Source organism: Leptopilina heterotoma, unplaced genomic scaffold (genome assembly GCF_015476425.1).
Source record: "Leptopilina heterotoma isolate Lh14 unplaced genomic scaffold, ASM1547642v1 Lhet_44, whole genome shotgun sequence".
Lineage (NCBI taxonomy): Eukaryota > Metazoa > Arthropoda > Insecta > Hymenoptera > Figitidae > Leptopilina > Leptopilina heterotoma.
The window spans coordinates 927,110-952,336 of record NW_025111084.1 but is presented as its reverse complement, the minus strand read 5'-3'; the positions used below and the strand labels follow the sequence as shown (position 1 = coordinate 952,336).

The 25,227-nt window shown below is 23.8% G+C and overlaps 3 protein-coding genes and 1 long non-coding RNA gene across 4 annotated transcripts; 3 read left to right on the top strand and 1 right to left on the bottom strand.

Annotated features, from left to right (window-relative positions):
- The first annotated feature begins 224 nt into the window (after positions 1-224).
- Positions 225-5,904, top strand: LOC122506802 (EF-hand domain-containing family member C2). Its single transcript, XM_043619128.1, has 14 exons — positions 225-409; positions 845-1,009; positions 1,148-1,298; positions 1,373-1,593; positions 1,687-1,929; positions 2,035-2,261; positions 2,496-2,687; positions 3,057-3,199; positions 4,130-4,326; positions 4,480-4,616; positions 4,694-4,807; positions 4,957-5,136; positions 5,228-5,333; positions 5,548-5,904. Exons 1-14 carry the CDS (start codon positions 356-358, stop codon positions 5,683-5,685), a joined length of 2,268 nt encoding a protein of 755 aa, XP_043475063.1. The 5' UTR covers positions 225-355; the 3' UTR covers positions 5,686-5,904.
- A 309-nt stretch (positions 5,905-6,213) lies between these two features.
- Positions 6,214-20,937, bottom strand: LOC122506803 (protein Wnt-11b-1-like). Its single transcript, XM_043619129.1, has 5 exons — positions 20,564-20,937; positions 13,084-13,325; positions 10,897-11,246; positions 10,408-10,679; positions 6,214-6,866 (listed from the first exon to the last, which is right to left on the bottom strand). The coding sequence occupies exons 1-5, from the start codon at positions 20,644-20,646 to the stop codon at positions 6,692-6,694; spliced, it is 1,122 nt and encodes a 373-aa protein (XP_043475064.1). The 5' UTR covers positions 20,647-20,937; the 3' UTR covers positions 6,214-6,691.
- Positions 11,126-19,211, top strand: LOC122506805. Its single transcript, XR_006302031.1, has 4 exons — positions 11,126-11,253; positions 13,584-13,802; positions 17,038-17,240; positions 18,860-19,211. It is a non-coding gene; the product is annotated as an uncharacterized LOC122506805 (long non-coding RNA).
- A 187-nt stretch (positions 20,938-21,124) lies between the features above and the next one.
- On the top strand, positions 21,125-23,362 carry LOC122506804. Its single transcript, XM_043619130.1, has 2 exons — positions 21,125-21,600; positions 22,812-23,362. The coding sequence occupies exons 1-2, from the start codon at positions 21,514-21,516 to the stop codon at positions 23,133-23,135; spliced, it is 411 nt and encodes a 136-aa protein (XP_043475065.1). The 5' UTR covers positions 21,125-21,513; the 3' UTR covers positions 23,136-23,362.
- Positions 23,363-25,227: the final 1,865 nt, after the last annotated feature.

Below are 25,227 nucleotides of genomic sequence, written 5' to 3'. Positions count from 1 at the left end.
AAATTAATTTAAGAAATAATTTAAATCTCGATTAGAACTTAAGTTCTAATCGTTCTAATTAAATAATTAAATTATTAAATTATTTTAAAATTTGATCAAATGTGCAAAATAATTACATTGATTTCTACTTGTTTCTACTGTAGTGAATTATTCGCTAGGTTACTATTAAAATTAACCTCTCCATGGAAACGAGAGTAAATAGATTTAATTTACACGCAATTTTTCTTTTATTTTGCTTTTATCAATTATCAATCAATTTTCTACAATGATATTGGACAAGTATTTACAGAGAAGTTAATTTTTGGGAAATTTTTTTCTTTAGAAAGAAGGAAGATATTTTTTTCTTTTGTAAAAAATGCATCGTCCTCCAGCTTTGCCGTTCTTGCCTGGTTTTAATTTTGATTCAAAGGTATGTAATTAAAATTGTGATTTTAACCTTAATAATTATAGTTTATAATTTATTTTTACTATTTTTTTTCTATACATATTTCTTTTCACTAATTTTTTATTTTTACTATTTGTCCTGTTTATTATGAATAAATATATAAATAATTCCTTCTGTATTTATTTTTTTCCATATTTATTGTTACTAAATTTTTCTATATTTATTTTTAATATTTTTTTCCAAATTTATTTTTACTAATTTTTTCTATATTTATTTTTACTATTTTTTTTCCAAATATATTTTTACTAATTTGTTCTATATTTATTTCCATCATTTTCCAAATTTATTTTTACTAAATTTTTTCTATATTTACTTTCACTATTTTTTTCCAAATTTATTTTTACTAATTTTTTCAGCATTTATTTATTACTAATTTTTTCTAATTAATATATTTTTCAGTTTGACAAAAAGGATTTTCACAAGAGTCAAATTTTCGATAAAATTCACGATGGAGTTTATTATCTCGCAGAGAAGCCACACATTCCAGAGCACAGTCGTTATTTATCGTTTCATGATTCCGGTGAAATTCATCCAAAACCACCATGGCTCGCTTTTGATGGACAGGTTTTTGTTTTATTGATTGAAAAAATTAAGTTTTAAAAATTCATTTTGTTTTGAGTAATTATTAAATTATTCGACAATATTTGAAAATAGAAGAAATTCTGTTTCGATTGTGTTTAGTTTTATTTCATTTTTTTACAGCGGTTGATGTTCAAAGCCTACTTTGAATTAAATGCTAGGGAAAATTGTAGATCTAATTCTTCAATTCGATTTGTCACGATAAGCTTCTTCTTGGAGGATGGAACGATGAAAGTATCTGAACCCATCACAGGAAATAGTGGTTTAGAGCAAGGTTTCGTTTTTAAATCGATCAGTAAAAATTTGTTATTTGTTATTTTAAGATAATGAGATTTCTTTTAATTTTAGGTCTCATCGTCAGAAGACAACGGATCGCAATACCAGATCCTGTTCAATTTCGACATTACGATGTTTTGGATCTGAATATTGGGAGAGAAGTGAAAATTTTTGGACGAGTTTATAAAATTATTGATTGCGATAAATTTACCAGGAATTTTCTCTATCGAAATGGAATTCCCGTGCCAAATCCTATACAATTGGGAATATCGGATCCATACTTGGAGAAAGAAGTACATTTAAATTATTAGTTTACCTTTAAAAAATTATTTTTAAATTATTGTACTTTTAAAAAATTATTTTTTGGGAAATTTTAACTATTCAAGGATATTCTTAAAAAGAAACCGCAACGTTCTCTTGATACCAGAGGAAACTTTTTAAAGTACGACAAAAAAGTCTTGAGATTCTATGGTTATTGGGATGACAGAGATAATCTTTATGGAGAAGTTCATAATTTAGAAATTCATTATTATCTCGCCGACGATACAATTGAAATTAAAGAGATTTTACCTGAGAATTCTGGACGTGACGCTGGACCACTTTTTCTCAAACGGTCCAAGATTCCAAAGGTATTTTCTAATTAAAAACTAAATTTCTATTCTAATTCCTATTCTATTCAGTGAATTAATTATTATTATTATTATTATTATATTATTTAATTACTTTTGCTTTAGACCTTCGAAAAAATTGATCCCATCGGATCGGGAGATCCGTTTACGATTTTGAACGTTCTGGGTGATAATCGAGCTAAAAGTTACTTCTTGGCAGATTCATTAAATATTGGAACTAACGCTGAAAATTATTATAAAGATCAAGATCTTACAATTGGAGGAGTGATAAACGTTTTTGGAAGAAAAGTTGTAATTACAGATCTCGATCCCTTTAGTAAAGATTATTATGGGTATTAAATTTTATTAATTTAACTTTGTAAATTAATTATCGTCTTTATTTAAATTTCCATTATATTATCAAATATAATTATGTATTTAAATTTATTTACATATTAAATGTAATTGTTTATCAATTTTATATATTTAAATATATGTATTTAAATTTATTTAGACATTTCTATTTTAGAAAATATAAATTTTCATTTTATTAAAATATTAAATGGCAATTAATATGTTTATTTTAGAACGAAATATGGTATTGACAATTTTACACGTTTGAAAGGACCATTGGAAAAATGTGATTACGATAATAAAATGGAGAAATTTATACCTCCTTACAACGGTTATGGATCATATGAAGACTCTCTCGGAAACTGCTTTTCAGTAACACCTAAGGCGCCAACTGTAGATTTCACCAAGTTTTACTATCGCGATAAGTATGTTGATATCTAAATGGAAAGATAAATACTTAATATAAAAATTTGTATTCCCTACTTAACGATTGAAGGTAAATTTTAATTAAATACACTTGAAGCAATATTTTCTTTATTTAATTCTTGACATTCAGTTCGATAATACTTTTATTATTATGAATACTTAATATTCTTTAGTTTTTTGTTATTTTTATTTCTGTATTATTTTTCCTTTTTATCTTTATTTTAATGTCCAAAAATGTTTAATTAAAATTGTCATGAATATATTTTATGATTTTACTTTAGAAATTTTAAAAAATGTATATTTTAGTTTTTTAATTTTTTAATTTTTTCTTTTAGTTTTTAAATTATAGTGTAAATTTATTGTTACAGGCAAGGATTTGATAGTCAAGTTCTGAGATTTCAGGCGAAGATGATTTCGAAAATTCCAGAGAACGCGGAGAGACATTTTATAATTCGATTTTTTCTTATGGACAATACAGTTGCCATTTTCGAGCTTTCTCGGAGGAATTCTGGTAAAAAATTGTTAATTCTTCTCTCTATTGTAAATTTTGGAAAATTATCTCAATTCAATGATTTTCAATATCTACTATTTTAATAAAATTTTTGAAAAGAAATCAATTATTTTTTTAAAATTGTAGATAAAATTCTAAGCAAACATTAAATTATTATTTTAATTTTAATTATTCTCGAAAATTTGAGTCGAATTCCTCGAAAAATGTAATTATTCTCGAAAATTTTATTAAAATTCGTCGAAAAAATTTAATTATCTAAAAATTTGTTGATAAAATTCTTTATGAGAATTCAATTTTCAGAAAAATTCATTTATTCAATAAATTGAATTTTTTTCTATTTGAATAATTGAATTCTTGTAGAATTTTCTAATAAAAATTGATTTAAAAATGAATTTCAGTTTAAATTTTAGATAATAATTGAATATTAAAAGCATTATAGCAAGAATTTTTAAAAATAATTGAGTTTTGAATAGGTTTCAAGTTAAAATCTTTGAAAATAAAAATTTTTCTTACTTTTAACTGATAATTCTGTAGAAATAATTTTTTTTGAAAAAGTTTAATGGAATTTAAAAAAAAAATTATTTCAAGTTTTTATTTTTTAAATATTTAATTTGAAGAATTTCCGAATAATCGAAATTTCGTAAAATTGAATTGTAAACAAAAGGATTTGAAAATTCTCAAGGAACTTTTGCAAAAATTATTAAAAATAATTGATAATTAATAATTGAATTTTTTCGAAGAATTTTAATATAATTTTTTTAAATAATTGCATTTTTCTAAAAATTTTCTTAAAATTGTATTGAAAATAATTGAAATCCTGTGGAGGATTTGATTATTTTGGAGAATAATTTAATTCCTGCAACAAATTTAATTAATATTAAATTAAATAGATTAAATTAATATTAAAATTAACTAATTTATGAATTTCAGGTTTTATGAGATGCCTTTTTCAAAAGAGAATGCGTGCACTGTTACCGGGACAAGAAGTTTTCTCCAGTAAACCACCAAAGTACTACAAACCAAACGATTTTTATATTGGCGCTTGTTTAACTCTGAGTGGATTTAATTTCCAATTAACTTCCGCCGACTCTTATAGTCTTTCTTACATGGAACAACATCCTGACGAGGTATACAACAAATTTTAATTTATTTATATTTATTGCTTATTGATTTCTCATGAGGTTTTTTTTATTTTATAGGTACACATTTTTTATTTTATTTTATTAAATATTTTAAAACATTTTTTCATTAAAATTTATTTATTTTTTACAAATTTACAGTTCCCGAAAGCAAATGCAAGACTCATTATGGATAATCTTCGTGAATTGTTGAAACCTGTTTATAAAGAATTCAAAAAGGATTTGATTGCCACACTAACCATGGAAGGGAATTTAATTTTAGAATTCGAGCACTTCAGGTTTTGAAAATTATTATCTTTTTTTTGCGGTTTGTTTTTTAATTTTTTACTAAATAGATAAAAATATATTTTTGCAGAAAAACTCTTCTGAGATATTTAGCCGAAAATATCATAGAACATGAAATTATAACTATCGCTCGTCAATATTCTTCACGGAAGAAAAGAGAATTTCATTCTCGAGAATACATCAGGTTGAAGAAAATTAATTTAAATTAATAAACTAATTTCTCAATATTTTTTAAATAATTTTTTTTCAATCTAATTATAAAAATTAGATTTTAAAATCAAATTTTAAAATGAAAATTTTCTAATATTTCTATTTTATTTCTCCATTTTTCAGGGCTTTGGTTCATACGGAGATCAATCGTTTTCTCTGGACAGAACTCGATCGTTTAGAAGAAGATATTCTTCATTTGGATAGAACTAGAACCGGTTACTTATCACGAAATGAACTTTATACAATTTTACGAGGCTGTAGAATCCCTCTTAATGTGGAGTTACTAAATAGAATGCTTGATATGTAAGTAGAAAAAAAAGAAATTATAATGGAAGATTGAATGAAAAAGGAAAATTAAATTTAAAATTTATTATTATATTTATTTTTGAAACAGTCTCGTAAATGATAATGGACAAGAAAAAATCGACTATCGTGATTTACTTCAATTTTTGAACGTTAAAATAAATCCAGTTAATCCTGTGGTTCCTGTTAACGTGAAGGTAAATTAATTTTTAATATTAAAATATTTTCTTCTTTACATTCTACATATTTCAGAATTTTTTTGAATTCAATGAAATTAAATATAATTTTTTTTAAATGTATTTTTTTAAAGAAAATATATTTTTTTTTAAAGTAAATGTAATATTTTTTGGAAACTAAACTTAATATTGTTTAGAAATTAAATGTAACATATTTAAAAAATAATAATTCCAGACCGTACTTTGGTGGACATCGGAAAAGGAGATCGACTGTGGTACTGAAGTAGAGTTGCCAGCTTTCATAGAAGATTTAAATTTAGAAGAAAAAGAAAATCCTATTTCTGATAAGTATAATGAATCTTCTATAAATTAGAAACAAAATAAAAATTAACAGGCCAGTTGCAAAGCAAAGAAAAAAGTCAAGTCAAAAAGAAACATTTTTTTCTATTTTAAGAGAATTTTTAAAATTAAATTTTGACGCCACAAATAAAAAAAATTTTTTTCTCAAAATTATACCATTAATTTGCCAAAGAAAAATTGATTTCAATTTGATATTTACGTGTAATTTATTACAGTTTATTTCTAATTCCATTACAACATACATCGTGTACATCGAAATTAATTAAATTAATCAAATACTAATATTTACAATTTCTACTTTCTAACAATTAAATACGTCCTTATGTATTTAACAGAAAAATACACAGAGTTCAATAAATATGTATAATTACGATATTTAGTTTATAAATACTACAGTATTTTATGACAACTTTATTTTATTTCTATCAAGATTTTTAAGATCTTTTTTCTCGATGACTAATAGACATCTAAGTTTTTTTTCTTTTGAAAAATTGAAAGAAGCAATAAGATAAAACTACCAAGAATTATTTCATAAAATTTTGATAATATTCTTATTATTACGATTATGTTTATTATTATTTTTAGTTTGAAATCGTTCGATGAAGATTTATAGGATTTCCAGTTCAACAATTCGACAATAAATGGTTGAGTGGGCAAAAATTTGTCGCCACAGAAAATCTTGGATAAGATTTGCTTTCGATCGATTTGACTTTTCTTCTTTTTTACCCTCTTTTTTTTCATAATCAGTGGAATAGAAGAAAAGAATTGCTTCGTGGATCAGGATTAAATTTCAGAAATATTTTTTTGGGAAATCTATTAAATATGGAACCAAGAGGTAAGAATATTTTTTAAATTTTATTCTTGATTTTCGTTGTAGAATTTTTGTTTGTTTAATATTTTATTTTTCTTGTAGTATTTTTTTCTATGATTGTAATATTTTGTTTTATAGGTACTTTTATCTTATATTTTCTTGTGTTTATCTTGAAACAGGAGGATATGTTTTAAATACTTTTTTTATTTCAGTTGCACACATAAGTGGTTGTGATTCTCCGACAGGATTTGCATTTGACGTAGCAACAACTTACGTATTTGCATTGACATCTTTCGACAGTATCTCTGGATTTTTTCATGTGGCCCCTACCGCAGCAAAGGTATTCGCAGCCGTCGTATCCTGAACTGCTTCCATTACATTGTCTGAAAAAAAAGAAAATTGCTCCGATTTAATGAATGCTAATTATATTTTACTATTCTAATTAACATCGGAATAGTTAGAAACTGAGGATTAAATAGAAATTCGATTCGCTCGTTTAGAATTTTTTCAGTTACGAATTACGATTCATCGAAAGTTCGAATAAAGAGAAATTTTAAAGTAAAAAATAAAGTAAATTAGATGAAATTAAATTAAAAGTAAATTTTAAATAGAAAGTCTATTAGAAACGGAAAAGATAATAAAGAATTTTAATTTTCGGTCCATTGTTAGAAAAATGAGGAGACAATAGAGGGAAGTTGGTTAAAAATGAAAAATCTCTGCTAATGATACCTTTCTTGATAGATAAATAACGCCCTTAAGACTCATTCATCGTGACTGTGTGAATGAAATCACTCTACATTTCTCCTCCCATTTTCTCTTTATTTTCTTTTTTGCTAGTGGAAAAAAAACCCAGTCCAAATTTTTAAATTAATTAAAACAAGAATTCAATTAATTTAGAATAGAATTTTTAAAAAAATTTCGGAAAAATCAATTATTTAACGAAATTTTTATAAAATTCTTCACAATAATTCAATTACTTTCACTAATAATAACATTTTTCCTGGAAATTCAATTTTAAAAAAAAAATTTTGATAAAATTCTAAGCAAGAATTCAATTATTTTCTCATAAATAATAAAATTCTTCTCTGGAATTCAATTATTTTTGAAAAATTAAATAACATTCTTAGCAACTATTCAATTATTTTCATAAATAATAAAATTCATCGCAGGATTTCAATTATTTTTAAAAGTAATAAATTTCTTCTTAGAAATCCAATTATTTAAAAAATTATTTAAATTATTTTCATAAATAATAAAATGTTTTTTAGGAATTCAATTATTTTCGAAAAAATTAAATAAAATAGCACACAGAGATTTAATTATTGTCAAAAATTTTAATTGAATTCTTTGTAAAATTTAGTAATTTTTTAAAACTGTTCGCAATTCAATGATTTTCAATATCTACTATTTTCATAAAATTTTTAAACAAAATTTAATTATTTAAAAAAATTTTTGTTTAAATCTTCATAAGAATTTAATTACTTTTTATGAATAATAAAAATTTCTTAATAATTCAATTATTTAAAAAAATTTTTGTAAAAATCTTCATAGGAATTTAATTATTTTTATGAATAATAAAAATTTCTCAAGAATTCAATTATTTAAATTAGAATTTGCATAAAATTATTTGAAGGAAATCAATTATTTAAAATTTTTTATAAACTTCTTCGCAAGAATTAAATTATTTTGATAAATATTGAAATTCTTTCATGAATAATAAAATTCGATGCAGGAATTCAATTTATTATCAGGATAAGAAAGAAGTAAATATTTTTAATGAAAATTAGGAAAATAAAATCGAGTGCGAAGTCTGATTTTCGACAATTTTTCTAAAATAGAATTTTAAGTAACCTTTCTTCTAAATCAGTTTTTATAAATTTAATTGGAATTTAACTGGAAAAAATTTTGAATTTTTGCAGAAAAAGAAAGTAAAAATTGACAGAAAATTCTAGAGTCGATTATTTCTTTGTCAGGTTTTTGTGAAGAATTTTTTGAGAGCCACTGAGAGCAAGAGAGATACGTCTTTTTGGATCATAACTAGTAATTATAAACTCGCATACAATCGTGCCGAACTGGGCGTGGAATACTTTTATCGACGAACGCCTTCGCTTAAATATGCATACTATATGGTTTTAGTTTCAAAATCTCGAAATGAATTCCTTGCAAAAAATTTAATAATCGAACTTTCGATAAAAAAAAGATCGAATTTTTATTTAATCAACTAAATTTTCTCTTTGCGCGTCAAATTTTTCCAATTTTTAGAATTTTTCCCTGGGAATAATTATTGTACGATTATACTATTTTCTCTCTCATTAATTGCAATTTTCTTTTACTATTGTATTTTTTACTAATTACTATTGTTTACTATTTAATATTTAAATATTAATTTCTTATTATTAATATTTAAATGCTAGAAAAATTGCTTTTTTTTCAAATTACTATTGTATTTTTTATTAATTACTAAATTTTCTTTTCTTTTTTTTGCAGAAAAGGGAGTTTAAAGGAAGAGCGCAAAATGTCGGAATCGAGAATGATCCTGGAATTGAATTGGCTTGTATCTTATCTGAATTCATGACACGGCTTCCCGTTATGGACACCATGGATATGCAAAGGAATAAACGAAAACCTGTATGAAACGATTAATACAAACGTAACATAATTTTACGACTGTGAAACATTGAAAATGGAAGGTATGAAAGAAATCTCGTTTTATCTTCAATTTTCAACATTATCGCAGTGCACCGTCTCTCTCTACTGTCAAATATATTTCAGAGACAAGATTATATTAGACATTCGACTTATTTTCATAATAATGAATTGCACTCCCATCAATAGCAAATCATGTCGACATTTTTTATACTCTCGAGGAACTGTCTTTTATTCTTCTCATATTTTTATAATGCAAGTATGAAATATTTCTGCAATTTCTTCTTAGTTCATTTTTTCATTTATTACTAACAATTGCATATTGAATACGACGAACTCTTGAGCAATTCATCTTTATACTTCTATAAAATAATTATTCATATCTCGAGTGATTTATTATTTCCACATTTTTTTTAGGCCTCGGAATTGGCTTTTTCGTCCTTTCTCGACTTTTATCGACTTCTTTTCAAAAATGCAGACTTTTTTCGATCTTTTCTGCAAATATTGTAACAAAATTTGAAATAATTTATTTTCTTCAGAAATTTTAGTACAATTTTTAAAAATCTTTTTTTAGATTCTATTAGATTTCAATTTAATTGAATTTAGTTTAGCTTTCAATTTAAATTAAGTTTAGATTCAATTAGATATTTCCAACTGAGAATTTTCGAAAATGACAAAATAATTATAACTTTTACTTGGGGGAGAAAAAAAAGTTGAATCGAATTGCAAATTAGCTTTAGGATTTATTTCATTGGATTTCTTTTTCTCGAGAGGAATATTATTATTGTATTTGTTTTTTCTTTCAACCCGGAGGACAAATAACGAAGAGTTCTCTATTAATGAAGATTATAAGCCACTTTCCCCGCCACGACGAACCGGACGAACGCGTTTATTACCATTTCTATATGTTCTCTGAGTTGCTTACAAATGACTGCATACAAATATTTATCATCTTGCAACCTACTCCTCTCTGTCAATTTTAAATTGCTTCTCTCTCTCTCTCTTATATTATCTCTTAAACGTTTGATTAGCTTTATCAAACATTTCGAATATCAATTTTTCTAAAATTAAAAATTTTAGATTTTATTTTCAAACATTTATTACTATACGAGCAAAGCGAGAAATATGTCGCTTGTAATTTATATAAATATTAATTCAATCGATAATTTACGTATAACACTATTAATCGTAAAATTTTTCTTTTTATTTTTTTAGAAATCTTCTACTGGATGAATTGAATTTTCAAGTGGATGTTTAATGAATTTTTCGAGATCTCACCTGCCTGAAGTGCCAAGACTACCTCTCTTTCTATCAGGTAGACAATAATCGGAACTTTTGGTGGTGAATAATAAATTATCGTGATGATAAAGTGGTGGCAGTCTTCCTCCGACTCTTGGTCGAACTTCGGCTGCAGTCGCGTACCTTCGAAGTAATCTCGCCCCCGCTACCGATGGTCCTGATGATCCCAATCCTCGCCAACATGTTCGAATACTGCACGAACCAGAAACACCATGGCACTTGCATTCCAAAATCAAACTCTGATCCACAGCCTATTTTCGAAAATGAAAAGAAGACAGAAAATTTCGAAATTTAAAAAGTTGGAGCCAATTTTAATTTTTGTTACAATTTTTTTTTTATTATTAATATTATTATCATTATTATTAGGTATTATTATAATTATAATAATAATTATTATTTTTTATTTATTGTTTTTATTGCTATTTGTTTGATTGTAATTATTTTTATTATAATTGCAGATTTTTTTACCCGTCGTCCGGCTCGATTATTGTGCATATTGACGGCCTGCAAAAATTTACCAACTGGTCCGGAGCCTTGATAAATTGTTGTTCCCTGAAGGAATCTCTTCGCCATTCTTGATGCTGAACGAACGTCGTCTCCACATCCACCCCATTTAAAGGAATTTCTCGCTGAAATTGCAAAGGAAAATGTTGCCGGCGAATATGAGGATGAAACTAGAGCCGATGATGATGGTGGTTCTCGTCTCGGTGGTGTTGCACATGAACATACAGTCAAACTTCCCAGGGCGCAACCCCTCGCCAATCGCCAAACAGCAGCTGCAGCTGACACTGCATAAACGAAAGCTTGTTCCCTCGTTCCTATTAGGTTCGAATTTTATTAATACATTAATTATTACAATTAAGAATTATTATATTCATTAATTATTAAAATTGAGAATTATTATATTCAATTATATTTTGACAACATTCAATTTATAATCAAATCAAATTCAAAATTCAAAAAAACAAAAAAATACTCTCTTATTTAAAGTAATAAATATTTTTTATTATTTGGAAAAAATAAATAAAATTCTTCGAAAGAATTCAATTATTTTCAGAAATAATATAATACTTGAGAGGAATTTAATCATTTTTGGAAGTTTTAATTAAATTCTTTGAAAGAATTGAATTTTTTTTTAAATTTTGTAAAATTCTTCGAAAAAATTCAATTATTTACAAAAATTTGGTTAAAATTCAAAACAGAAACCTCGAAAGAATTTCATTATTTTGAAATATTTAAATAACATTCTTCGATACAGTTAAATTAATTTAAAAATTTTATTAAAAATTTTTTTGCAAGTATTGAATTATTTTCATAAATAATAAAATTTTTCGCAAACATTTTATTATATGATTTCTATGAATTATAAAATTTTCGAAGGAAATTAATTGATTCCAAAAATTTTAATGAAATTCTTCGAAAGGATTCAATTATTTTTTAAAAATTTTTAATAGAATTTTTGAAAAACTTGAATTATCTTCTAAAATTTCAATAAATTCTTCACAGGAATTATTTTCAATTATTTTCAAATTTTTGATAAAATTTTTCTCAGGAAGTTAATAAATTTCAGTACAATTTTAATAAATGTTCACGAAAAGATTCAATTATTTTTTAAAATTTTTAATAGAATTGTTCGAAAAAATTGAATTATTTTCTAAAATTTTAACAAATTCTTCGCAACAATTCAATTATTTTTAAAGCAATTTTAATTGAATTCCTCGAAATAATTGAATTATTATAAAAAATTTCCATTAAATTCTTTAGAAGAATTTAATTATTTTAAATGCAATTGTAATTGAATTCCTCGAAATAATTGAGTTATTATAAAAAAATTTTATAAAATTCGTCGAATAAATTAAATTTCTTATAACAAACTTTAATAAAATTCTTTAGAAGAATTCAATTATTTTCAATACAATTTTAATTGAATTTTTGGTAATTATTCAATTACTTTCATAAATAATAAATTTAATTTTTATAAATACTCTTTAAACGAACTTAATTATTTTTCAATATTAATAAAATTTCTTTATGGAATTCAATTATTTTAAAAAGTTTTATTAAAATTCTTTGAAAGAATTAAATTTTTAGCAGAAATTTTGAATAAATTTCTTTGTAAGAATTTCAATTTTCTTCAAAACAATTTGAATTTGTATTTTTACAAATTTGTTATTATTTTTATTTTTATAAATAACTTTTCCTAAAATTTTGCAAAACAATTCAATTATTTTGAAAATTTTTATTAAAATTAGTCGCATGAATTGAATTTTTTTCCAGAAATTATAAAACTCTCAGAGGAATTAAATTAACTTTAATGTAAATTTTAATAAAATTTTTTGTATGATTAGAATTTTTATTTTCAAAAGTTCTGATAATATTCTTTTTGGAAAAATTAAATTAATTCTAGTAGAATTTTAATTAAATTCCTTGAAAGGATTTAATGCTTTTCAAAATTTTTTATTAAATTTCTTCAAATCAATTCAATTATTTTTAAAAACTTTAATAATATTCCTTAAAAGAATTAAATTATTTTCAAAATTACTGATAAAATTCTTTCGTACATTTCAATTAATTTTAGAACAATTTTAATTAAATTGTTTGAAAAAATGTAATCTTCAATGCACAAAAAAGCTGACATAAAAAAATAAATCTCACCAGTTATTAATTCAGGCGAATAATCGGGGGCCCGATCAATGCTACTGCAATTCCATCTGCGATTTCGAAAAGCCTGCTGACAAACTGACGATGTATCTTTAGCGGCTTGAACAAAACTCGGCATCACATCCAAAGTTGTTCTACAAAGTTTCGCCTGCTTCCTTTCCAAGAGTCCAAGATTTTTAGCTTCAATACAGGCCTCCTTTGTCCATGCATTTTCATCCCATGATCGACCCAGAGCTCTTTAACACAAAATCATTTTTTTTTTTGTCACTTAATTATTTTAATTAATTTTTTAATTAACTCTTTAAAGTAAAAGATGTAATTCCTTTCCTCTAATTAATAGATGTAAAGATTTTTGAATTCTTTAAATTCTTTAAATTCTTTAAATTTAATTTTCTTTACTAAATTAATAATTGGGTGAAGAAATTGCATCTTTTGCGGTATAAATTAACTTTTTGACAAAAATATTCTGATTGCTTACAATTATTTCTTTTCAGGGAGATTCAAAAGTGAAAGGACGCATTATTTTGTAAGAAAAAGAAAAGGATATTCACACAACCGTTTTTTTTTTGAGAAGACAGGCGTGTCGAATGGGAGAATTGACACTTATGGAAGAAGCTACTTTATTTCACTGATAATAGACCGGATTCCAGAAATCGATAATTTACATGAATAAAAAAAAACAAGAGTCAAAATTCGTCTCGACTTCGAACAAAGTACGTTAAAAATTATTTTTAATATTTAGAAATAGAAAAATGAAGAAATCCTTCTTATTGCAACAAAAGCATAGTTATTATCAAAAATGGAAAATTATTAATCACTGAATAATTATTATCAGCCGAAAGTGCAGTTTTCTGATGAGAAGTGAGAGGCTATGAAAATATCGTAAATTTTCTATGTGACAATGAATTTGAGGTGTGTTTTTGATAGGGTAATTAATTTCAAAGTAATATGTATATCGCTGATGGGGTTTTGCGATCTGCGGGCAATATTCTCAAGAATAGTTGCGTCTAGACGTATCCTGTCGAACGAAATAAGCAAACAGCCATTTGGACTTTGAGGGCACTTTCAGGTGTTCGTAATTACCTCCCAACGCCTTTCTTTCCCCTCCATTTCCTCATAATGCACTCACACATTAACAGCAAAAACCCAACGCATATTTAAAGTGCCTATTTCATGCCCTATAATTTTCAAAAATCACCCTTGATTTACGGACCGAGCTCTCGGCCACTTTTTTTCTCAATTCAACCTTTCAACCTTCAACACCTCTCATTTTTCATGTAAACAAAAAAAAAATAATTAATCATCTGATTAAGCGGCAAATAATTTGCACATTTTTTAAAATATTTTTTTCCAAATTTTAAATTCGTTTATGAAAATAATTGATATTTTGCTGAACAATTTATTGAAATTTTTGAAAATAATTAATTATTTTCGAGGAATTTAATTACAATTGTATTGAAAATATTTTAATTCTCATAAAGAATTTAATCAACATTTTTCAAAATAATTGAATTTTTGGGAAGAATTTTATTAAAATTCTTTAAAATAATTAAATTTCTTCCAAAAAGTTTTAAAAATTATGAAAATAATAATTGCAATCTTGCTAAGAATTTAATAAAAATTTTCGAAAATAATTGAATTTTTTCGAGGAATCTAATTAAAATTGCATTGAAAATATTTCAATTCTATTAAAGAATTTAATCAAAATTTTTCAAAATAATTGAATTTCTACGAAGAATTTTATCAAATTAAAATTTTTTTTTTTAATTTAAGGGCATTTGAAACTTGATGACGTCACACATGCTTTGCACAAACTGAAACGTCATCAAGGTTCAAATGCCCTTAATTGAATTCTTTTGAGAAATTTTATTGAAATTGTATTGAAAATAATTTAATTCCTGCGAAGAATTTTATTAAAGTTTTTGAAAACAATAATTTAATAATAATTAAATTTTATTTTATTTTATTCAATTAATAATTGAATTTTTAAAAATGTTGAATCTGAAATAAATTATTCCAAAATTGAAATTAATATTTAAAAATAAAAAAATTTTAATATTAATAAACATAATATTTATCAAATCAAATTGAAATATCAAATTTGAAATTAAATTTGAAATTAGAAAATTAAATTTATTTGTCTACTTACTTAAATAAAAAAGAATAAAAAAAAATAAGATTGTAGAGATTGTGATGTAAATAGTGGAAATTCGGTCAAATTGTGAAAATTGTATATTAGAAAATTATACTTCTAAATTGCGAGTAGTTGAAGAATTATTGTAAAATTTTTAAATTGCGATAAATAGCAATTTAAAGTTTTTGATGTTTTATTATCAGATTTGTGTGAATGATGCAAAAAAGAAATGCAAAAGGAAACGACTAATTTAGAGTCTAGAGGTGATTGGATAAGTTACTATCCAACGAGTAGATAGTAGTTGAACCTGACGTGTAATTACAGCGATCGCTGATAGCTTTGCACACTTTATTGCATACATTTATCTTAAAATGTATACGAGATTTCAAGAAAAACTACAATTTTCACCATAATTCTGATTTAATTTACTTCAAATATTGTTTTTTTTTTATTTTCACTATAACATCTCTATATTAAATAACCGAGTTGGTGATCATTGGTAATTAATTAAATTTTTCGTTTTCCTAAATTATTAAATGTATTCAATATTAAAATGCAATTTTATTTTGTGGTAAATTTTTTTTTCTAAATCACAATTTAGTAAATCAGAATTTAGCGAATTAACAATTTAGAAAATTTGCAATTTAGAAAATTTACAATTTAGAAAATTTACAATTTAGAAAATACACAATTTAGTAAAATTAATATTCAGCAAATTTGCAATTTAGTAAAATTAATATTCAGTAAATTTACAATTTAGTAAAATTAATATTCAGTAAATTTACAATTTAGTAAAATTAATATTCAGCAAATTTACAATTTAGTAAAATTAATATTCAATAAATTTAAAATTTAACAAACTTACAATTTAGTAAAATTAATATTCAGCAAATTTTTCAATTTAGTAAACTTACAATTTAGTAAAATTAATATTCAGTAAATTTACAATTTAGTAAAATTAATATTCGGTAAATTTACAATCAAATAAATAAAATTTCGATATTATTAGTATGAAACTGTTAATTATAAATTGTAAATCTAAATACATTACAGTTATAATTATTGTGAGTTAATTATGAATTCTTTTGAATAAGCATGTTTGAAAAAAAAATGCTTTTGAATTACGATCTTTGAGGAAACCTCAAAACCACAATCTTCCTCATTACCTTAAGTGAGGATCCTCAACGCCCACACAATTCTTATCTTATTCTCATTTATATACACTCATTCAAAAAGCTAAAATGCATATTCTACCATCTCTTTCATAACTGATAATTTCTGTTTCTTCTGTTTTTAAAAAAAACCTCTCGTTTTAATATAAAGCAAAAGAAACGTAAATGCAAAAAAATTGAAAAAGTTTCTTCTCTCTTTCCGAATATATAAGGGAAAATAAAATGAAAGAAATAATTATACTATGATAATTAAAAACTATTTATAAATACTCAAATTTTACATGAACTAAAAAAAGGCAATTTGTATTCTAAAAATTGTTCTAAAAATTGTTCTAAAAATTTTAATTTTAATTATTAAATTTCAATATTAAAAATTAAATATTTAAATTAAAATATTTTAAATTCAGATTAAATATTCAAAATTAAAATAAAAATTTTTTAATTTAAATAAAAAATAATTTCTAATTTTAAATTCAAATATTTGGAATTTGGAATTTTTAATTCAAATATTTGAAATTTAAATAGTAATAACAATTTGTTTATTTTCTTTCGAAAAATGTAATTTTAAGAAAAATTTAGTTAATTGTATAATTAAATAACTGGGTGATAATTAAGTAATTTGTTCTTCTTTTTTGCTTTCAGATATAATATGGCGAGTCTCGAGAATAAATAAATATTAATATATTAAATTATATTTTGGTTTTACGCCTCAACACGCAAAATCACCATCAATCGATCATTCATCATTCTTCATTCCGGTCCAACATCGCAAGATTCACCTTCAATCTTAAAGAAAATTACTTTCAACACGATTCGTTTATTCCCACAGGATTCATCTCAATTTCGTAAATTCATAATTCATGCACAATTTTAAATAATAATATTACAACTATTTTTCTCTCGAGAAATTAAATTTTTCTTCTTTCAATTTTCTTTTTATTTCTTTAATTTTTTTTAAACATTAACTTCACATTTTCGAATACATAATTTAAAATTTGAAATTACCAAAAAAAATTTTGTTTACTAACTACTTAATTATTATTAGAAATTATTTTCAAAGACTTCAAAAAAATTCAATTATTTTCATGAATAATAAAATTCTTCGTTGGAATTGAATTCTTTTCGATACAATTTTAATCAAATTCCTTAAAAGAATTTAATTATTTTTCTAAATAATAAAATTCTTTGCATGAATTTAATTATTTTGGAAAAATTTTTTAAATTCCTTCAAAAAGAATGAATTATTCACATAAATAATAAAATTCTTCCCTGGAATTCAATTATTTAAAAATTGTTTAAATAAAATTCTTCGTAGAAAATCAATTTTTTTACAATTAATAAATTTTTTCAAATTAATTAAATTCTTTTGAATATAATTTTAATAAAATTGTTCACAGGAATTCAATAATTTTCAATAGAATTTTGATAAAATTTCTCGAGAGAATTCATTTATTCTCATAAATAATATAGTTCAATTATTTTCAAAATTTTTAATAAAATTCTATGCGAGAATTAATTTATTTCAGATTTAAAATTATGAAAAGTTACAAAAATTATAAAAATTAATATAAAAATTTATCAAAAATTTTATCTTTTAAAGTAGAAAAAAAAATTACACATTAACGCAAAAAAATTAATTTCTAAATTTTTTATTAGTAAACATTTAAAAGAAAATTAAAATACATGCGTGTAATAAAATTAAAATACTAAGTAAATTTAATAGTAAAGTAATAATAAAATGAATATCATAATGATAAAATATATTCTTAACGAAAATAGAGAACTAGAAAGCAAAATTAACAAAAAAAAAAAGTATTGATGAGCAATTTTCATCTCTTAGGTTTTTACGAGCTATTATCATATCATTATTGAATTCGTAAATATCGCGTTTTACGGTTTCCAAAGCTATTTTACAATGAATACAGAATTAAATGAATTTGGAGAACTTGGGTCTTTTTTATGATACTATAGAATTTTCAATATACAAATAAAAATGTTCATCTTTTTTCGAATTTTGTTTTGCAAGAAAAATATTCTTTACTTTTATACGTAACTTTAAGTTTTATTCTGAAAAAAAGATATTCAGTTCGTAAAATTTTAAATTTACTAACCGAATGGTCTTTTTAATCAGGAATTTTTTTTTTGCAAAAAGTATTTCTCTGAGAAAAAAATTTTTTTATTCCTTATGAAATTGATTTTAATATAAACAAAATAATATGAATTAATATTAAAAAAAATTATTATGTATTATTAAGTGACGTATTAATATTAATTTTTATTTTGTGATTATAATTATAATCATAAAATTTTTATTATTTTATACTTTAATTTAATTTTTATTACTTTATATTTTAATATCGTTTAATCTACATTTTAATTATAGTTTATTTTTTATTAAAAATTTTTATTTATTTATTAATAAGTTGTAATTAAAAATGTTTGTAATTGGAAATTATTTTTGCAGGCGAAGAAAATTATTTGCCAATTGGATTTCGCGGTAAATTGATTACAACTGCGGGCCACATTGAATGAAATCGTCATCGTGGCCTCACACGACGGTGGCTAAAGGAGTATATGTAGAAGAAGAAATTATGATTCAAGAAAGTATCGTTCATTTTCAATTTTTTCTCTTATTTTTCCTTTTATTTTTGCTTTCCCCCCGCCAAAGAAACTATTTGTCTCTCATTAACGAGCCTACATTAATCATTCCCTCTTTCAATGTGAGGCGCCGTGTATACAAGAATACATCGAGAAAACTCGTTATCTATAAAGAACAAAGAATCGAAAAACCCGTTAGTGAGCGCATGATTCATTTATATTTATTTTCAAAATAATAATTAAGATGTTGCATTTGACAGATTTTTTATTTTTTAAATTTCTTAATGAAATTTTCATTTTTAAATTCTAATTTGCAAATGAAATGTGCTTTTTTAAATATTAAACTTATTCAGGGTTGCCACAAAAATTTAATTTTGATTTTCTCTGATTTCCAAACAAAGTTTTTACTTTTTCCCCGACCCTGAAGAATATTCTGATTTAAGGCGAATTATATTCTGTGAAAATTTTTGTTATTTATGACAATAATTGTATTCTTGCAATAAAATTTATTAAAAATTTTTTTTAAAGAATTGAATTCCTGTGAAGAATTTTATTTATGAAAATAATTCAATTCCGCAGAAAAATGTTATTTTTTATGAAAATATGTCTTGTGAAGAATTTTATTTTTTTTTAAATAATTGAATTTCTCAGAATTTTTAAAAACTTTTTGAAAATAATTAAATTCCATCCGGAAATTTCAACTAAATCTTGTAAAGAATTTTATCAAAATTTTTTAAATAATAGAATTTTTAAAAGAATTTTATTTAAATTTTTCGAAATAATTGAACTTCTCAGAACTATTTTTTTTAATTCTCTGAACAAATTTGAATTCTTTCGAGAAAATTCATTAAAAAATTAAAAATTTAATTCTTGACGAGAATTTTAAAAAAAATTTGAAAATATTTTAATTTCTGCAAAGTATTTTATTATTTTTCTAAGGAATTGAATTCTTGTGATAAATATTGATATTTATCAAAATAATTGAATTTTGGAAAAAAATTTTATTAAAATTCCTTAAAGTAATTGATTTTATGGGGAGAATTTTGTTGTTTATCAAGATAATTAAATTCTTTTGCAGAATTACTTAAAAATTTTTGAAAATAATTGATTTTCTGCGACGAATTAAAAGTTATTTATGAAAATAATTGAATTATTGCTCCTAATTTAATTATTTTATTGAATAATTAAATATTTTTTTTTTAAATTAAATTCTTTCGTCCAGTTTTAATAAAATTTATAAGATTAATTGCATTTTTCGAGAAATTTATTTAAAATTGTATTAAAAGAAATTCTATATTAATTTTTATTCTGTATTAATTGAAATTCTGCGATGAAAATAATTCGAATTCCTAAATGAAATTTTATTATTTATGAAAATAATTGAATGTTTTCGTAAAATTGTATCAAAATGAAATTTATTTTTGAATATTGAATTATAATTGAAATTTTCATTTTTAAATACTAAATTGTAAATGAAATTAAAATTTTTACTTATTTGCACAGGCGATAAGAGAAAGAAAGGAAGAGAAGAGTCCAAAGGGGGAGAGTTAAGGAAGAAATAATCACTTACAACCACTTGATGCACGCGCCGTTATCAACGAGAAGGAAAATGATTAAAAGAAGACATAATTTCCCAGTTGCAAGAGTTGTCATCTTTACAAACACTTCACATTATTTCGTTTTATTTTTCTGGATTGGAAAAATTGGTATTGAAAATCCATTCTCATTAGATTAACATTTTTCCATAAATTGTTCGTGTTTTATGTAGGAAATTCCTCCACAATTCTTTTCTCTTTCGAAAAAACATTTTTCTTTCGTCTCTCAAATTTTTCTTCTTCTTTTCTATTGCTAGCAAAATAATTAAAAATTAGTCTATTTCTAATTGTCTCTGTTTTTACATTCACTTCACTAAATTGAAAAAAAGAACGAAAAAAGAAAATTATATTGTTGTTTACTCGGTTTTTTTTTTCAAATTGTATTTTTTTCCGAGAGGTAAAATTTTTTTTTGTAAATTTGAAATGAAAAATATTTTGGGATTCTTTTTCCACTTTTTCGTTGTTTTTAGTGAATAATTGTTTTTTTGAATATTTTCAGAGAAGGAGGAATTTCGGATGGATGCGCGCGTTAAAGAAGAGGAGTCTGCGTGGTTACAGGTGTCCGTGCATGCGAAACATTGGAAACTAGCAGGATGATATGTTATGGTGATGGTGAAGACTGAAGATTTGTATTATAGAGGTGGTGGAAATATAGTGGTGGGTACCGGTGGAATCAGAAGGCTGGAGATGTGAATATGCGCCTCCAAGTGGAGTCGGCGCGTGGACAGAGAAAATAAATTGAGAAATTTTTTTGGGAGAAAGAGCCAAAGAAACTTGAGCGTAGAAATAAAGGGAAAGAGAGAGAGAGAGAGAGAGAAAGGGCGAAAAAAAGAGGAGAAGAAAGAAAGAAATCTAGTATATTGCATTTAGAAAAAAAAAGAGGTGGAGAAATTTCTGCGAGCTCCTTTATAGGAGGAGACGAAGGATGGACCAATTGCCCCTCTTTCACCAATCTTCTTTCTTCAATATCTTTCATCTGTCATTCGCTGGATCTCTTTTCGCAAACAGAGAAGTTAATCTATTTTCATTTATGTACATCATTATTCAATCATTTTTGTCAAAAAGAAATCATAATTAAATTGTAGCAAAAAAGAAAAATTTAACTTACAAAGTTGATGAATATCATCACTTCAATTTTTAAATGATTTTAGAATCAAAATTTTAAAATATCTACTTAGTAGCTTATAGTATAATTATTATTGTTTTCTAAAATATTAATAAAATTCTTTGAAATAACTCAATTATTTTCAAAAAATTGTAATAAATTTGTCTGCAAAAATTTAATTATTTAAAAAAATTTTAATAAAATTCTTCGAAGGAATTCAATTGTTTATTATAAATAATTAAATTCTTCACAGAGATTCAATTATTTTTAGAAGTTATAATAAAACTCTTTGAAAGAATTCAATTATTTTTAAAAATTCAATAAAATTCTTCTCAGGAATTCAAATATTTTTAGAATTTAAAATAACATTCTTTAAAAGAATCCAATTATTTTTAGAAGTTATAATAAAATTCTTTGAAAGAATTCAATTATTTTTAAAATTGCAATAAAATTCTTCCCAAGAAGTCAATTGTTTTTAGAAGTTTTAATAACATTCTTTGCAAGAATTCAATTATTTTTAAAAATTTAATAAAATTCTTCATAATAATTAAATTATTCAAGTATTTTCAAAAAGTTTCATAAAATTCTTCGAAAAAATTCGAAAATTTGAAAATATTTTCAATGTAATTTTAATTGAAATCCTCAAAATAATTGAATTATTGTCAAAAATTTGTTTAAAATTCGTACATAAAATTTAATTATTGACAAAAATTTTAAGTTAGTAGAATTCAATTATTTTCAATGTAATTTTAATAAAATTCATGGTACCTAATTATTCAATTATTTTCATAAATAATAAATTTAATTAAAACGATTTAATTTAAACTCTTAGAACGAAATTAATTATTTTTAATATAATTTCAATAAAATTTCTTTATGGAATTCAATTATTTTATAAAATTTTAATAAAATTCTTCGTAAGAATTTAAATTTTCTTCTAAAGAATTGAATTCTTTTTTGTATAAATTTTGTTATTTTTTAATTTTCATAAATAAATTTTAATGATATTCTGCAAATTCAAATTATTTTAATTAAATTACAAAAATAATGTAATAATTAATTACTAAATAGTTACAGACTCTTGGATAAAAATTAATTCTGCTTTAATTCTTTTTCAGAATTGCGGAATAAAGGGAGGGCTAATTTTCCGAGGCGCTAAAAATACGAGAAAATTGTGTTTTCGTTCACATTGGTACGTTGTTAAATTGGCGTTATTTTTTTTTCCTCGGGGAGGAAAAAAACAGTTATACGCATCAAGGCTGTCTCTCACAGCTCATTTAGCAATCTTGGTCAAAACGGCTGTGGAACGTTATAATATATACGTATACAGAGAGATTTCACACAAAGGTAAATGTTACTCTTCACATTTCATGACGAGCGATGCATCATGGGGTTGTGGAAGCGAATCAAGGGCTAGAATATACGAACAGGGGTTTGGGTAAGTCGCTTTTAATAGCCGAGCAGCTCACAGCTGCCGCCGCTTTTGTCTATATCACTGTTCGAAGCTTGATGGCTCAAGTCCTGTGCTTCTCTTTCCATAATTATGACGGGAAATCGAACAATTTATTCTTCTTCTTCTTCTCCTTCTTTAAATTAAATTTCATCTTGCGATTATAATATGTCGAAAAGGGAAAGAAAAAACAATACACTCAATTTTTTTTGTTTAATAAAGAAATTTATCTTTTTTATTCTGTAAATTTTGCAATTTACAAATTTTCGTTTTAGTTTTCTATTTTCTATTTCTTTCTCCAAATTTTCTTGAATGGAAATATTGAAAAAATTAACGAATTTTTCTGAACCAATTTTTCTTTTAGTTTTCTATTTTCTATTTCTTTTTCGCAAATTTCTTGAATGAAAAAATTGGGACGAATTATCCTGGACCAATTTTTCTTTTAGTTTTCTATTTTCTATTTCTTTTTCGCAAATTTCTTGAATGAAAAAATTGGGACGAATTATCCTGGACCAATTTTTCTTTTAGTTTTCTATTTTCTATTTCTTTTTCGCAAATTTCTTGAATGAAAAAATTGGGACGAATTATCCTGGACCAATTGGTTTTTTTTAGTTTTCTATTTTCTTTTTCATTCTCGAAATTTTTCTGAATGAAAAAATTGAGACAAATTATCCTAGACCATAATTTTTCTAATTCTCTTTTTATTTTCTATTTCTTTCTTGAAATTTTCTTGAATGATAAAATTGGGACGAATTATCCTGGACCATTTATGATAATAATTATTAGCACGATCGAGAGGTAAAATCTCTCTCCTTTCTTTTTTTTTGCTCTTCCAATTCTCTCTTGTCCTTGGACAATTGCCGCGATAAATAATCCTTCGTCAGACGAAGTCATTACGTCGTTAAATTTATAAATCCAGGAAACAGAGTTCATTCTTATCGAATTTCTTGTTCAAGAGAATTATCGATTTTTTCCATGTTTTTTATTCCTGTTTTTGGCAATTTTATAAAAATAAAGAAGAAAAATTTAATTTAAGTTTAATTATAATTATTATAATTATAAATATTATAATTAATATCGACATTTAATTTGAATCGAAATAAAACTAAAATTTCAAAGAATTTGCAGATTTCTTCTGTGAACTATTTCAGAGTTTTGAAAATTAGAAAATGAATAGTTTTTATCGCAACAGCTGGCACTCGACGACGAGTATAAAAATAATTACTTTTGATTGGTCCAGGAATACTTGGGTGCGAATAAATTTATTCTAGGATGCATGAGGTGCAATTATGTTCGCTCTCAGACCCTTTGCTTAAGGTGAGAACGATTTTCCACCAGGAAAGCGTTGCGAATCTCTCGTACCTTCCTTTTAAAGTTTTTACAAAATTTGAATTCATTTCAACTCTATTTTACTAAAGATTTTATTTCTTATTTTTATCATATTTATTTGAACCATATTTTTATCTCTCACTCATTCAATGATAATAAATTTTAATAATTTATTTCAATTATTAATCATTTTGTTAAATATTCAACTTCTTTATTTCTATCGTAAATTTTTTTTTATTGCAAATTTTTAAATTTACACAGAAGCAATTGTATTCTAAAAATTTATGAATTTTAAAAATTTTCGCTTGAGGTGAGAACCAAAATAATTTATTAAATTTAAAAAGATTGAGATAAGATAAAAAAATAAATCATAGTCAATGTAGACATTTAAAATTGCAAAATGTAATTTTATTCAGTAATTTAGAATTTTTCATTCAATGGAAATTTTTCCGTATTATTATTTACTTTCTTCCTCTTTTTTATTTTTTTTTTTATTTATTTTTTTTTGTTTTTTTGAAAAATGAGTTTTAAATTACAAGATGTATTCATTTTGATAAGGGAGAATATATGTACGAGACAGACATTAAAGTGATATCAAGATCTTTTGCACACAATTTCGTTATGATCGCGCATAATCTTTATACAATGGCGTGCAGAGAGTAAAAAGAAGAAGAAGAAAAAAAAGCCGAACAAGTGTGACGGGCAACTTTTTTTTTCTCCTTCCTTTTCCTTGAAGAATTCCCCTGAGTTACAAA

Excerpts from the sequence above, each read along its gene's own strand:
- LOC122506802 (XM_043619128.1), top strand. The coding sequence starts at position 356 with ATGCATCGTCCTCCAGCTTTGCCGTTCTTGCCTGGTTTTAATTTTGAT. Across the intron at positions 1,594-1,686 it reads ATCCATACTTGGAGAAAGAA|GATATTCTTAAAAAGAAACC; the intron begins GTACATTTAAAT and ends TAACTATTCAAG. Across the intron at positions 1,930-2,034 it reads AACGGTCCAAGATTCCAAAG|ACCTTCGAAAAAATTGATCC; the intron begins GTATTTTCTAAT and ends CTTTTGCTTTAG.
- LOC122506803 (XM_043619129.1), bottom strand. The coding sequence starts at position 20,646 with ATGACAACTCTTGCAACTGGGAAATTATGTCTTCTTTTAATCATTTTC. Across the intron at positions 10,680-10,896 it reads ATAATCGAGCCGGACGACGG|GCTGTGGATCAGAGTTTGAT; the intron begins GTAAAAAAATCT and ends TTTCGAAAATAG. Across the intron at positions 6,867-10,407 it reads AGTCTTGGCACTTCAGGCAG|ACAATGTAATGGAAGCAGTT; the intron begins GTGAGATCTCGA and ends CTTTTTTTTCAG.
- LOC122506804 (XM_043619130.1), top strand. The coding sequence starts at position 21,514 with ATGGACCAATTGCCCCTCTTTCACCAATCTTCTTTCTTCAATATCTTT. Across the intron at positions 21,601-22,811 it reads CTCTTTTCGCAAACAGAGAA|AATTGCGGAATAAAGGGAGG; the intron begins GTTAATCTATTT and ends ATTCTTTTTCAG.